Source organism: Falco rusticolus, chromosome 12 (assembly GCF_015220075.1).
Source record: "Falco rusticolus isolate bFalRus1 chromosome 12, bFalRus1.pri, whole genome shotgun sequence".
Taxonomy (NCBI): domain Eukaryota; kingdom Metazoa; phylum Chordata; class Aves; order Falconiformes; family Falconidae; genus Falco; species Falco rusticolus.
In genome coordinates this window covers 11,604,854-11,621,522 of record NC_051198.1, presented here as the reverse complement: position 1 = coordinate 11,621,522, position 16,669 = coordinate 11,604,854, and the positions used below count along the sequence as shown (strand labels likewise).

The 16,669-nt window shown below is 36.4% G+C and overlaps 1 protein-coding gene across 1 annotated transcript in view; it reads right to left on the bottom strand.

Moving 5' to 3' along the window:
- The window catches only part of BIRC6 (baculoviral IAP repeat containing 6), a 183,010-nt gene that overhangs the window by 57,545 nt on the left and 108,796 nt on the right, over positions 1-16,669 (bottom strand). Inside the window, 6 exon segments of the mRNA XM_037405959.1 lie at positions 2,637-2,937; positions 5,098-5,294; positions 8,678-8,851; positions 10,770-10,937; positions 13,214-13,345; positions 16,393-16,522. Of these exon segments, the coding sequence (XP_037261856.1) occupies positions 2,637-2,937; positions 5,098-5,294; positions 8,678-8,851; positions 10,770-10,937; positions 13,214-13,345; positions 16,393-16,522 (1,102 nt within the window).

Below are 16,669 nucleotides of genomic sequence, written 5' to 3'. Positions count from 1 at the left end.
TTGAAGAAGACGACTATCAAAACCACATTTTCCTTCAAAAGTTAAATACAGCCTGTTGATCTCTGCAATAGTTTATAAACAACACATACAGAAATCTACTAAGGACTTAAGCATTTGCACATAGTAAGCGGAGAAGAGTATAAAAGAAAGAATGTTTCTTTATTTCCTTTATGGATTTGGTTAAGAACCAAAGTTATAAAATTTGATTCACCATTTCCAGGGATAAAATTTAGTTTGAGAATAATAATGAGTATACTTCTGTATTTGACTACACTTCAGGTCATATTTTGGAATGAGGAAAATGAAGGTAGTTCAGATTAATTTTATTTATTTTAAACATTCCAACTGCAGCAAGCTAAAGAATGCACATGGTCAGCTCAGCTGACAAGGAGCTGTAGTTTACCATGATGTAAGATTGCTTTTTTTTTTCTTCCATATTCACGTGCCTAAAGTTGGAATTAAGTCACTGACACAATCCAAGCTGTGATGCTATTCAAGTTGAATACATGGTGAAATACTAACATCATTTTAACTAAACAAGCTGCATGTTTGAATTTTGTAGTAGATTTTAAATGTTAACCCTTTTGCATTATGAGCAAAAATTACTTCTTTTAAAAGCCGTATTTCAAATAAAAGTGACCTGTTAATGCAACATACTCAGGTTTGGGAACTGTCTCAATTTTTTCTGTATTTAACAAGGCATTTCACATTCCTTCCCCAGTGCATATGTAGAGATACTCAACAACTGAAAATACTTCAAAACAGCCAACTGCTATAAGAAGCAACAAGCTTCTTATTTTAAATATATTATTTTCTCCCTCGTTCTTTATCAGCTATAATATCATCATCCAGAGGTCTAAACTAAAATACATTACAAATATGTATGTCTACATTCGTATGTGTATGTATCTACACGCATATATGCATACACACACTAGTTTTTTCATAACTATCTGATACTCTTTGTAAAGACAATAACAAGAAGGAAGCAAAAAGTCCTCTGACTAGGACCTTCATAAATAAAACTGAATGCCTCTGGAAAAAAGCCCATCTGACAGACTTCCAGAACTGCAAGTGTAGCCAAATGACAAAGAAACAAAACCAGAAATTGTAAACATCTGCCCATGATTTTATCTTTGCAGACAACTGAATCCATGTTTAATCAATAAGCCATGGATTTGTAAGTGCAGCTCTTCATATTATGCGAGAAAGAGATTCTACATTTATGAAAACATGCATTTCCAACAGAAAAGAAAAATATTAATGCTTTATACAGAGAACTAATGTGGACTACTGTGTACAATTGATCCCACTATTTTGTAGAGCTGAATTCAGGCATTTGGCTTAGGGAATGGAGAAATTGACTGTTTAGTCCAGCAGAAACAAAGACTTAGAGGGAATACAACTGCTGTCAACAAATGCATCAGAGAAAGAAGAGCTATTTATGACGAGGAACAATGCTGGCACAATGATAAATGGGCACAAACTGGGTATGAATAAATTTAGGCTGAAAATTAAAGCAGCCCCTACCTATTATGAAAATTATGCTCTAGAACTGTGTTCCAATAGCAACAGTGGATGCACACACAGGAGAAAGAAAGCAACCCAAATTTTAAGGATTTGAGTTGGTCTCTTTATAAATTAAGGGATGTAAAAATTGTTCGCAGCAGCAAGGCACTGGAACCACTCAAGGACATAAAAAGCTGAGGGACTACATACAGTCTTTCCATTAATTACTACTCAAATTAGGTGGGAGCTAGCAGCCAGAATGAATTTTTGTTATCCAGTTTATTCTTGTCTACTGTCCTGTACCTAAATGCAAGAGTAATGAAAAGATAAACAGGAGAGAGGGCAAATGAGACTCTTAGTTTCTCAGTCGGTCTTACGAGCTACATGTTGTCCACCACTCTATAGGCTGCTGAATAGACCGACTTCAGTTGATCGCTGCATAGAAAACCCAGCATTCTTTCCAAAGTTATAATCAAAGGAAATTCTTAAAAGCACTAAAACATCTTTCACATACACTCTTCCAGTTTTTCAGAACACTAATATGAATATTAGAACTATATGCAGAATTCCAGGTTTGGTTGCAAAGACACTGACTACAAATTGTCTCTCGGCTCACTCATTCATCAAAGAATACCCCATTTCTCCCTCCGAACTCACACCTTTAAGGCAGAGCTCCTCCTCAGCAAATGTAATCACTATGATGTGTAGAACCCTCCCTCCTATTCTAGAACAGTATTATTCATCAGTTTATTCTATACTTGCTGTAGCTATGCTCCTATCCATGTTATTCTGCATTTGGTTGCAGAATCATATGTTTCCTCAATTAGTTGAGCATACCCAGCTACTCAGATTGTTCTGTCTGAACACACTGTCACTGTAAGGTTTATCAGCAGTTATTCTACAATTATTCTGACATCTAGGTGAGAACTTGAATACTGATGACTGTGACAAAACTTAGGCAGAAAGAATTTAATATTTAGAGACAACAGACTATTAAAGATGCTAGCAACATAGTTCTGTACAAACCAATTCTAACTTCCTGCTAAAAGCATTACACAGTGTAAATAAATTTAAGAAAAATAATCTAGCCGTGGTCTACAAAGAAACATAATAATTGCAGCACATACTTCCTTCACCATCATCTGTAACTCCCAACACCAATCTCAACAGACACTGAGCATGTTTCCGTTCTTTTAGCAGCACCTCAGCATAGCCCGGGAGACGAAGAAATAAACCAAAGGCAGCCAGAGAATGCGCAGGTATGGGAGACATAGTCTGAACTGTTGACTTGATAGGTGGAGGTTCTGCAGCAATCGTTTCTGGTGCTTCATACACCAATTCCCCTGATTGTTCAATGGTAACCCATTCAAACTGATCACTGTCCTTCTGCTTTTCCTGTGTGGTCGATGTAACCACTGGAGTGCTCACCTTAACAAACAGAAACAACAAAATTTGGTAGCCATTCAGTTAATCACCTAGGCAAAATTTTTATTCACATTAGGATCTAAAGGACATACAATCTTAATATAGGATACCATTAAATAGTCACATGAAATACACTACCATTTACAGATACGGGGCCAGGCTAAATAGCTAAAAAGGACATAGCTGTTGCATTTTCAATACCGTTCTAGAAAGTCCTGCCTACAAAAGCAACAAACTGTATTTTCCCAATCTAAAATCCTCAGTTAAAACACATCCCTTAAAATCCAGAGGCATAAATAACACTGAAATAAACAATACAAAGATTAGTTTATATATCAGACTTAAATAAGAAATACCCCCTTTATTTTTAGCATTGAACACTGAGTGTGAACTCAAGTGTTCTATTTTTAATTATGTATTGCAAAAAGGAGAACAATTAAACATAGTAACTTTAAAAACTAAGAAAATATTTGGGTATCTTAACAGTCTTGCAGCAACTCATGGGCTTCTTTCAGGTTTTCGATTGATTTGGCAGGCTTTATTACTATTATGCTCTAATACAACAGTGTCGTTCTGTTTTATGAACGGGCCTTATGATGGGGATCAGAGTGTAAGGGGGTGACAGTTGTACAATTCCCCAGGAAACGGTCATACACTCAGTTAGAATGAAGGTATGACACTCGGGTCCTTGTCATGATTAAACATCACAGAAGTTTCAAGCTTTTATGCTATTCAGATGAACCGATGCACTGATCTAAACTAGAAATTATTAATCTGAAAAGCCCTTGCAGAATTTATTCAGAATACCAAATCCCTAATTAAAAGTCAAAGCCATGTTTAGCTGCATTTATTCCAATCATCTACACATTAAGAAAATCAGAAGTATCAGTGACTTAGAGAAATATAAAAGTAAAATTAAAGAACTAAGTCTGGAGAATTCATCAGTCTTTACTCAATCTTCTACTCAGTATTATTGTACTTAATTTGTTTTTATGGATCACAGAATTCTTATTTGGTATTTGAATCCAAACTTATATCTCAAGCTAAAAAAATATGAAAAGAAAATAACTTCTGAGGACCACAGAAAAAGAAGGAAAAAAGCGATGAAATTTCTCATGGTCATATGCTGCCTTCATCTGTTGCAGAATTCCATGAATCAGTATTCTTCAATACAGAGTACATGTTATCTCTCTTGCATTTCAAAATACAGTAATTCTTTAAGTGAACACACTTCCTTAACTTTTAATTTTTGAACTGGCTTCATACTAGCCCTCTAAAACATCTTTGCAGAACTATTTACAAAGGATTCATACTAATTATCCAGTCTCACTACAGGGTTCCTATTCCTGCTACAGTTTCGCAGTCAGGTTACTGAACAGCACTATTTACTCATGATTAACTTAGTTCCAAAGGAGTAAACACTCACAATCTTTCCTCTTAGAAGGATCAGCCAAACATGTCAAAAATAGAGCCAAACAGAATTTGAGTAATTCACAGGTTATTTTCTTCCCTTTTTAATAAAGATCGTGTACCTAGAACAGCAGCCAAAGGAGTAATTCCACAATAATGCCAATACTGACACTTTTGAAATGCCTGTCAGTGCCTCCAGAGAAATTATATACATAATGGTAAGTATACAAATAAATAACATATATTATTTTTAAAATTTCATTTTAGATATTTATGAATAAAAAGATAATTAAGATTATAGTTATTTGTTATTTATAATAATAAATAATATAAAATTGTATCATCTGCTTTGAGAACTGAATTTCTTTTAACCATAAAAAAAAAATATCTCAGAGGTTACATAGGCAATTAAATTATAAGCAAGTATGGCCTTACAGTACATCTGCAACTTTATGTTACTGCATCCTCCAAGTTATTTTATGAATTAAGAGAAGCGAGGCAAGCAACAACACTGAATTCATGTGTTCGCTCCTCAAGGACATGGCTACTCAAGCAGTCCAGAACATCTACAGGGCAGCAGCATGTAGACCTGGCCGGGGCTGTGCAGTTATGCACTTGTCTATTTTAAAGCAGCTTCCCCACATAACTGAGATGTCAAACTGAACCACAGAGAAATGTGAGGAAAACATTGCCCTTAAAAAAACCAAACAAAACACTCTTAGCATGTTTTTCTACACTGTTTTTTTCACTCACTTGCTGAATTACATCAGGATAAAGCATAGGGAGTCTCTCTGCAATAAGGGCCAATCCACCCATTCCTGCAAAAACTTGTAGTGGAGACTGAATGGGACAGGTTTCAAGAAGCGATTCGTCTAGAACTGCGTCCATACACTCATCTCCAGGACTGATGGCTTCATCTTCAGGGCAAGGTCCCAGTAAATCTGCATGTTCTACAGAAACACAGAGGTAAGAGAAATTAATACATAATCATCATCATCAATATTGCGTTTGTTTCTTCATCTTCACTTAAAAAGTGGACTTCAAAAGCATCAGTTCCTTCTGAAGCAAACAAGAACCTGAATGAATGAGTCCAACAATATCAAAAGAAAATAAAAGTATTTGTGGTGCCTTTTGCAAGCAACAGCAGAACCATGTTGTAACTTGAGATTATTTATACAGGGTTATATGTTAACTACGAGAATTTTTTTTTTATTAGAATTTGATCTACGCCTTCAAGATTTTGTTAACTTTGGAAATACAACATTTTTTAACACTGTCTTTCAACTAGACCATAAGACTATGTTTGTTACTCTCTGATAAAGAGTTTATAGCTGAAGAAAGGAAAGATAACCTTACTTAAATTAGTCTTGCTTTTTCCTCAAAAATGCTGAGCAAGGATTTTTTTTGTTTCATCTTTCCCATCATTTAACTCGCCGTCCATAAAGTTACATCACCTATTGCTCACCACACCTATCATTCCCACACCTCCTCTCTGTGAAGTGTCAAAATGCCCCTCTAACAAAGCTGTGAAATTTAATTCTATTCTTTCTCATAGAAAGGATCAAGATCTCTATTTTTAATTTTCTACTAGCCTCCATCCTCCCAGTTTATGATAATATTTTGTACAATAGACAAAAAAATGATAATTTTACACACTGATGCACACTGGTTGTATATACAGAACCTTCCCACAATTCATTTTGTCAAAAACCAACCCACTTTGCTCATTATCACAGTCAAACTTCACAGTGAACATTCAGTATATTTACTCTAAAAAATCTGTATTGCAGATTACCTTGTTAAATACTGGAATGCAGTGGTCCTTAAAGCCTTCACAGTATACCACCCACATCAAAAGGCAACACAGATCAAATGGTCTTACCACCTCTTTGCTGACACCCAGCTGGAAATCCATGATCATACTTAGCATGCTTGTATGCACACACGCTATGATTTGTTATATAGAGTTTTAAGTGCAGTTACTTTATCTTTTAAAACCTTTACTTCCCTAATTTGAAAGGGAATAGGAAACAGCCAGTCTTTCCTCATCCTAATGGAAGCAATATGATCATTTTATCAGATCTATTAAGTTCAAATCAGGGATATGTGGGGGTATGTACATTAATTTACCCTAACTCAACCTGACAGACTACGAGAAACAGGAAAGGTCACATACGTTTTCAAAGCAGGATAGTCCTAAGAGCCAGCCCAGCCACAAGGCTTTCAGTAGTTTGTTACAAGTTACAAAGTTTCAGTTTCGATGTCTACTGTTCTTAGGGATACAGGCAGGAACCACCTCTGTGGAAGTTTTCCCTGTCACCACAGACAGTGGGTGACGATGTCTGCACACGTGCAGGTCTCAGCAAGGGACCACCTTCCACCAGACACATGGAGGACTCCACCATGCTGGGCCAAACACAATTTACAGTTTGATTAATTGTGATGACATGAACTGAGCAGACCACAAGAAAGGTTAGGTTTCCTTGACAAGGAAAATTTTAAAATAAAGATTTTGAAGCAAGACTCACCCCTCTGTTTTACACTATAAAAAGGTGTAAGCCTTGCCAAAGAAGGAAAACGAGAAAACAGACACACACAGATAATCACAATGCACAGGAAGTTCACTAAGGCCAAATGCTTTTCTGCAAAAGACACTTGAAAAATACAGTATTAGTAAGGGTACAGGCAGATCTTTTATTATGATAGCAAATACAGTCCTATTCCTTTCACATCTTAAATGTTGTTGCAAGAAGTTACACTTAAGTACGCTTCTCCAGTAATTGCTTTAGCTGGTCCTTTATAACCCAGTTTAAGCCATTTAACCTCCATGAATGTTTGGTGAATTTTCAGTGAAGTCATGCACTTCAGCTGTGAAAAACTGCTGATCTCAAAGACACTGAAGCACACAGAAAAAAATATAAATAACGGACACTTCCTCAAGTATAGTAGTATAAATGCAGCACTAGAGACAACATGTGAAGCTATAAAATCTATCCAGCACAGGTGGTGTCAAAAAATAAACATCTCCTTTAAGGAGCAAGTAAGGAAATACTGATATCTAAGAATGATTTCTATAGATATTAAAAACTAGTCACAAAAATGCAGCAGCATTAACCTTCATAACTGATGAGTGGTGATTGTAAGACATCTGAATGTAATTAATATTTTGCTGTATAGCACAATAGATCAATGGATTTGTAATTACGAAGTCCAAGTTTCAACAGTATTAATCTCAAGTTAAAAAAAAAAGCTTAGGAACTTAATAGAAGTTCAAAGAGGTCCTTCATGTTTTCACATCCAACTCTCCTACTAAACTGAACCTCCTCTAATAATTTTTGAGTTCTATTCAAATATAAAAATATTTATCGTAGCTTAAGAATGTAAACGGCAAAACAAAACAAACATATATTTTCAAAGAGAAAGGCCTCTCACAGTGTGAGATCTATATACCTAGCCATTACGTGGAGTCAATGGCAAAAAAATAATTTCTTCTTTTTTACCTCTTCTTTCTGCTTCCTCTCCTTTCTAGAAGGATACTGATCTATCAAGTGAGCAGTTTTTAAATGAAGCCCCTGTCTTAAAACAAATGAATGATTACCTCAGTAATTTTGTGCTGTGTCAGCAGGCTGGTGATCAGATCACCTTAGCTAATTTCGAGGTCCCGTTCCTCTAAGCCCTTCCCACTAAAGGAATGATATCAAAGTAATTCAAATAGATTCCTGGGACACAGCTTCTCCTTTCCCCTTCCCCAGCACTATGAGTAAGTACACAGCAAGCAATCAGAAAAAAACATTACCAAGAAACAGACCGTATTAGAAAATGTTAAAAGTAATGTTTTTAAAAGCTAAAGTTACAAGGCCTGTTTAGATGGGCTTAAGAAAAATTCCCATTTTCAAGGAAGCATTTAAGTACCCAAGATGCTTCCACAACAGGCTTCTGTAACTCATATGGTTTCAAACTGCTCCTGCATTGCTTAATCTGCCCTGGTTATCAGCACAAACAGTGCAGAGAATCAATATACATGTCAAGAAATAAAATACACAGTATCTATACAATTATATAATCATATCATATATAGCACTATAATGAAAAAAAGAGAACTGAAACCAGGACAACCATACTGCTGTATCTCATAGATACAGTCTGAAGCCAGGCATCATATGAATTTGTTCTTTATCACGACGTTTAGCACTTGTCTTGTAGATGGCGGCTCAGGAACAGAATCCAAAAAAATACAGAAAACTGCTGTTTTTTACCAAGAAAATCAAAAATATTTTTGTCCAAAATTGAAGTATTTTTAAAAGGAAGAAACCAAAAAAGTAAGAACACTCACCTTTTTCCGTGTGAAGACGTTTAAATGAGTCTGTTTTTGACAAGCTTGGGTCAGAGATGACTTTGGAACCAAGCTTAACTGTCAAATCTATCGATCGGTATCCTTGAGGGAGTTTACGGTCATAGAGCAGAGTCAGAAGCTGGGCAAGTGTCATTTCAGCTGGTAATGGCTGGCCTAAACAACATTGGCATCAAGTCAGAGAGGAAAAATCACGATTGAGTTATTTTAATGTACACGTGTCCAGGTGCTGTTCATTGCCTGTACCACAGATGCCAAGTAGACTAAATATTACGTGGCTCCAAACCAAGGCCTTAATTTTACCATTTTTTCTCTCAGGAAAAGGGGCCACATCAGTTTGGAACCAACCATTGAAGAACTATGCCAAAATTCCCGAGGGCAGCTCTGTGCTGAGAGCCTAGGCACTTGGCATACTTAGCAAATGGCTAAGGCTGTAATTTGACGTGCATTTTAAGCAGGTACTGCCTGTCCCCTACTAGTAAACCCTACACCTGCATCACCTTAACACTGGTGACATAAAGGTGTGCGACCATAAGGTAAAATGGCTGAAGTGGAACAAAGTGGAAAACAAAGAAACCTGCAATTCTTTTTCAGTCCTATTAGTCCCCAGCATAGCTCACTACTCTTGTGTCAGGACACAACTCGGCATGAAAAAATGAATGGCACTGCCAAGAAATACTTCTCTCTGCAGCAATGCAGACTTGAAATGCATGTGAAATACAGCCCAAACTGATTATTCAAATCACGATTTTGGCCACTCTTTTGTTTCTGAAGGATATGTTCTTCCCTGAACTACAAGTTACTCTCAAAGCAGAACAATTTTGCCTGATAACAAGTAGACTTACACATGAAGTGAAATGTTTTAGATTCAGATCACGTAATACAATTAGCATGCCCATTTCATCTTGACTGTACTTAAGTAACACAAGTTCCAGGAAGGTCTTTAGTAGCAACCTGTTTCATCAGTGGAAGACACTGTCTTAAATAAAAATTTAAAATGTCTTGTTACTGTGCAAGTGAGTACTGCGCCCTTTTTCATCACTGATTCTGCTTTCTATGGCTTCTTTTTTTGTAACAACTGGCTGTTGTGCAAGACACGTGATTGACCCGATCAGAAATGCAGAATGATCTACATTATCATTAGTAGACAGTCAACCTTTACCAACTAGATGCTGAAAACAGGCCCTGAGTTCTTATCTCCTGTCCAAAACAGCAGCATTAACTGTAACAATTTTAGATATTTTAATCTAAGTATATTTTCCCTCTAATAATAACTCAGAGCCAGTAATTCTGTAGTAATTTACAAATCTATTTTTTATTGGGTGAAAACATCTTTGCTCAGAAGTTTACCACTTAATTCCATAGCTAGTTCCCCGGTTTTATGCTATTAAAAAGATAAGAAGCTCTTCTCCATAATATTAAATTGTTTCACCCACGTTCCTGTCCTTTATCCCTGTTCTAAGATTAAGAATTCCAGTCACACCAATCTCTCTCTACAGGAGAGAGATCTCTACGCCCCCACTACATCATTGCCATCAGCCTTGTCCAGATAGCCGATAAGATGTGAGTACATAACTGCTATACCTAAAACATGACTAACTGCTTAAGACATACTGGTTTTGAAAATACAAGTATTATGGAATTCAAGAACATTCCTGAACTGCCAAATCAACCTTCCAGAGAGCAATGCAAGTTGGCTGCCCACTTAGAACATGAAATAACAGCACAAATACCAGTTCAGCTCTGCCTTGCAGGTGAAAGACAATGTGAGTCACCTTACAAATCCACCCCTCTTATTTCTGAGTGAAAGTGGAAATGTTTTTGAGATTTTGTTCAGGAACAAGGAACTAAACTTCAAGAAAGATCAGCATAATTTTACTTTTGTCAAGCCACTATGATGTTATAATGCTTCACTTCCAATTGAATGCTGTTACCAGCCCAGAAGGACTCTACAATTCAAAATGCTCAATAGAATGATGAAGGCGTCCATTGGCATTGCAGCTACTTTGTGTTGACGTATCAGCCACAAAAAAAGAACACAATGTTTAAGTTTAAAATGGATTATTAAAGTTACCTGGTAGAAGTTTATGGTATAGATGAAAGACTGGAACACTAATAGTCTTGCTGGAAGATTCTCCTCCTGAAGAAGAGGTACCCACTTTATCCGCCATTACTCTCCCTCGCCTTGATGGTGGACGTGGAGGGGTGGATGAAACTGCTCTTTTTGACTGAGATTTCAAACCTAGTACAGAAGTAAAAAATTCAAAGTCATTCTAACATTTAATAACTTCAGTTAGCCAAGATGCAATGTACTCAACACCCTCAATGACAGTGAAAAAATAGTATTTTTCAGCACCGGTTAATTGAATATCAGACTAGCATTCATGTATAAAATCTATTTGGATATAATCCTGGTTAATTTTACAGTTACAAGGCTGCACATCCTCCTGAGCCCCTAACATAAACGAAACTGTAACTGTACTAGGTCATATTATCCACAAAAAAAGTACAAGCTATCTGATTCTGCTCTTAAACTTAAAGAGCCTGTCTACCAATGGACCCTACAATAAAACTTCTTTAGGTTTGGGTTTTTTTTTTCAGTTGAAAGCAAGACAGAAGAAAAACTCTAAATTGAGAGATGTTTCAGCACAGACTATAGATAACAACCACTTGTCTGGCCCACAAAGGTGACTTCAACTGCAGTACTGACAGTACCACATGTGATGAAAGGCATCTTTAAACGTGCTTTTAAAGTTGCCTAGTTCAAAGCATTTAAAGTAAGCACTACATGAAAATTTAAAGGCAGAACAGGCGCATAAAAGCTTACTGAGCTTATACAGCAAGATTGCTGTATTTTTGGGACAGCTTAAGTTGACTTAAGGTACAGGGAAATTACACTACTATCATGTACCCTTCTACACAGGTGACAGACCAAGTAAAAAAGCCAGAGATCAAGATACAAAGACACATACAACCACCGCCTTATCATTAGCCAAGAGCAGCTGCAAAACTAACACCACCCACACCTGAAATGCTCTGGTTTCAGGTGGTCAGTAGGAGCAGCTATAATATGCAATGTATCTCCAATAATCTCAGTACACTAAACTAGCTTGTCTCAGAAAGACCAGGCTCCAAATAACATCTTTGCTCTCTATTAACTTTACCAATAGGGAACAAGTTAAATACTGGCTGCATGAGGCTCTGAGGACACTAAGACAGAGACAAATGATGTGAAGATTTCACAATCAGGCAATAAAAACAAATGCAAACGCAAGTTTACATTTATAAACTGTTTTACTTAACTGGAAAAAATACAAATGAAAAGAAAGAAAACCTTAAGTCTGCTTCTATCTAAATAGGGAATGGGTTAAAACATGGCTGACAATGCTATGCCCTACCTTCAAGCCTGGCATATTATTTTTGTTATTCCTAAATTCTTTATTCATATTTTAACCCTTCACTTGGACCTAGTAATCTTTAAATATTATGAAATCATATTCACTCTTTTAAAGTGGTACCTACAGCAAGTATCTTTCCAGACAAAGATGTTGTAATTAACATTAGCTGTGGTGCTTTACATACCAAGATCCATGAAACCGCTGCCCTATTCAACACTTGAGTTTAGTTATAACTACATCTAAAAACCTGAAATAAAAAGCTGAAGAAATATTGGCGCCAGAAGTCAAAGGAAATCAGCATCTCTTCTTCATGCTTCATGAAGTGTAAATGAAATTGAGGTACCTCAATGAGGCAGAAAGCTAGATAGGAAAAGAGTAGTTTGAAGTTCATTAATCTCTCTCTCACACACACAGAACTTCAAACTGAAAGACTAATGATCTATACAGCCATCATCTGAACTGTGATCTTGTATCATTGCAAAATTACTATGTTCAATCTATAACCTCCATAGTAGTTTTGGAAGAAAAGGGTTTACATGAATAATTTCAGAGGGATCTTCACATTAGTTTTTACAAGGTGAACGCTTTGGAAGAAAATCCTGTATTTGTGGTTTCCAAGTGTAATAACACAGTTTTACACTTACATCTCCATCTGACAGTTTTTAGCAGAGTACCACCAGTTGTTATGCAGAGTGGCTCCTTTCATTTCCAAAGCATACTGCAAGAGCAGAGGTGATTAAACTCTTATACTCCAGCCACTGCAGAAATGCAGAGGCAGTAATATCCGTATCACAGTAATAGTACACAACTGCTAATATATTGCCATTTACTCCAAGCTCCAGATGTGCCTCTACAAAATCCTGTAAAATGCATTAGCAACAGCATCCACAACACATCGCTGACACACACATTTAGGTACGAATTTGTCAAAGTATATAATCCACTAGAGACACCAGCTCTACCAGGAACCAATCTTGGCTGCGTAACAGCCAGTTAGATTATCTGGGCACTACGATTTTTTAACCATCATTAGTAATAAGAAGAACTGTTGGTACAGATTTTCCCCGCACTCGTAACATCAGAAAAATCCATTTTTCAGAAAGGGAAGGAAAAGACTTACCAGAAGCAACAACAACGCTATAATTGTCCTGAAACCCATTTTCTGCTTTAACTTTTTCTTTCTCTTCGTAGTTCTTTTTCTCTTTGTCCTCCTTCTGTTCATTAATTAGCTTAGCTGTAATACTGGGTGTATCTATACCGGGGTGAGGGGAGTGGGGAAGAAGAGAAAGCACAATGTATTTCAATATACCAAGCTCATTTTATTAACAGTTTCTAGACTGTTAACAAGGCTATTGTCAACTATCTTAGTGGCTTAGAGTTCATCCCAGGCAGCAACAGTCTTGTAAATACCTATGAATTAAGGTATTATGATAATTATGTCCCCTCTTCCCCCAAAAATCAGTCTTCTGACAATTTAAAAATGTAACAGTTTAAAACCATTACCTGAAGAATCAAGTGTAAAACACTTCATGTTAAAATTCCAGTGCAATAACCAAAAATGAGATAAAGCAAAAAAACGCTACCCAACCCCAAGAACCACAAATGAAAACAAAACACCAAAAACGCCCAATAAAACAGCCAAAAAAATTCCAAAACTTTTTTTTAAGGACACCTGCAGACTTATATAAATATATTGTTGCATTTAGGTCTGGATAGCTAGTGTTAGATACTGACCCGATTTCAGAACTGGCAAGTATGACTACTCCTTTAGAATTGGAAGATGCCTAAAGTATACATCCAAAACTTGTGCTGTTCGCTTAAGGGAACATTAGGTTACTGCAGTTCAACTGTTCTGGTTCAATCATTAGTGAGGATCACAAATATCAGCAAACAACTATTAAATTATTGATGACTGGTGACAATGGATCATTTCACACCTTGTAAGGTACAACACTGGCACCAAAATGGTCAAATAATTCTCTAATTGCTTCTGAGCAGTAACTTGTTTCCAAACAGACGCTACAGCATTAAGCTGTAACCACAGGCTCAAGACTTAGAAGTACCACCCAGCTACCTTCATCTGTGTATCATCAGTGTGCGAGGTGCTGAAAGAAACTTTGTTTGACTGCTTGGAAATATATTATGATTTGTGCCTAAAGACATTGGTTATATCCGTGTTAAGCAGCTGTGCAGACCAAAAGAAGATACAGAGTGTGAAACTGCTGCTACTCAGTTATATATATATATATATATACATATATATATATATATATACATATATATATATATACACAGACACGCACACAGTAAGACTGGGTATTGGCTATTTTAAAAACTCTATTATTTTCCACTGAGACTATATTACTATTAACTTCAGAGTTGCTCTAGTTTGGTTCCATGGACTGAACGCCCATTTATTGCTGAAGAATTTAAAGCTCATTAATAAAATTACTAAAGCTTAAGCAACAGTATTTTACTACTCAGGTGATACCCAGATTTGTTGTTTAATTCCTCTGACCAGCCAAAAGCAGTAATTTAAGACTAAGGTGAATGAAATACAAAACAACTGGTACCATCCTAGACAATCTCATCTGCAGTGATACTGCACATTTTCTTCCTATGGTAAAGGGATGGGAGTAGCAGATTAGCAATGATTTTTGACTCCCCTCCTGCCTGCCCGCTCAACTCCCCGCCACCCTTTTTTGATATATATACTTGTGATATACAAGTATCACAAAGCTTTTAATACAGTCAGAGAGATAACATCAGACGAGGGATGAAAACATACATGAGAACTGGATCTTTTGCAGAATTAATTCTTCCAATTTAAAATGAGAGTTAAGCTGAGGGGTAACATTTATGTAGCAAAACCCAAAGTTATGGTGCCCTACAAAGTCAGCATTTGATCAATTTCTGTTACAGTCATTAGCGTGTATCACATCATCCCGTTCCCCTCCCCAGTCCCTATTAGCACTGGCTATCAAGCTGACCCCAACACACCACCTAAGGCAGCTATTCAGTACAGTTTATGTCACTGCTCAACAACTATCCCTACCTCATACCCAGTGACTAACCCACCCATTACAGTAATTCTGACCATAAATTGTGCAAACATCTAAAGACTTAGTCACATTCCACACATGACACTGTCTGGACAGTAACTGAATACAGAATTCTATCAGAAATAGCAAACTATTCCCTGGTAAATAAGCTTCAAGCATTTTCCTGGGATTCACTTTTTTTAATTAAAATCCCAAGCACATCTTGTTCCTCTAGTATTCTGCCCAATACCATTACAGTACTTCTATCACCTCGTTAAGTAACATACTTATTGTCCTAATGAATCCATTAATAATTTTGTTGTAAAGTTTTTCAGTAGATATAAAAAAAGCAATAGTTCCTCTGAAGTCCATGAAGATCTGCTTCAGAAATTGAAAGTTGATCTACACTGACTTCCAAGAAATTACACATACAAACATATCTACATATAAGAACACACATACCTAGTCAGATAAGTGCGCAGCTAAATGCACACATATCTGCAATACAGCAAAATCATAATTGCTGTGATGATCTTTGACTTTTCTTTGCTATTACTGAGATACACATCTTAAGAGCAAAAGAAGTAGTGCTGGAGTTCCCCGCCCCCCCCCTTTGTTTTTTAGATTAGATACACTTAAAACAGATTTTTGATGTAACATGACCTAACAAATTTTTAGAGAGCTCTGGCATGGACATGATACCTTTAGTATGAATTCTACTCTAACTACGTTTGAAAAAAGATCACTAACCCTCACCTGTAACATATAGTTCTGTTTTCGGAAGTATTAAAAAAACATTGAAGTTCAAGGTGGGACTAATTTTAAGACATCATTTTAAAGACTAATATTTGGAGTATGATTTGTATGGTTTTTCAAATACCCTATGAGAGATTTGAGAACACCTTAATACTAAAAAGCAAACAAACCCCCAAACCAACCAAGCAACCAAAAAACTCCCAACCAACCAAAAAAACCTGAAAAAAATATTCCACCTTCCCCACCTCAGTTTTATTGAAGGAAAAAATAGCCTTTGACTAGTAGAAGTGCATTTTACACACAATATGTAAGGCAAATGGAAAAGCTTACAACTTAAACCACTGTTTCATAATTGGCAATTACGGATGAACGCTGCAAATATTTGTTAGACATAACGCAGTTTATGTGGTTTTTTTCATTTTGGTTTGGGGTTGGTTTTTTGGGGGTTTTTTTTGAAACTGTACCTTAAAAAAAATTAAAATATGAACTACTGCAAACTTGCCTGACACGCGATCAAGAACCTCTGCTAGAGTTGTTGAGACAGGCAAGTGAAGAGTACGAAATTTGTGTCCAGCTCCATACATTGGATGTTGAATTACATGACTAGTAGCATTAATTCTACCTTTGTACAGCTGAAAGGAAAAAAAAGTCAGCATTTAACATAACTTATTTTTGAATGATACAGTCAAATCACTCGGTTCTTATAAACTTAACTCAGCTAAATAAAACTAAATCTTTAGTGTGCTAAAAAACTGACGTATCCTTCAACTTTGGAGATA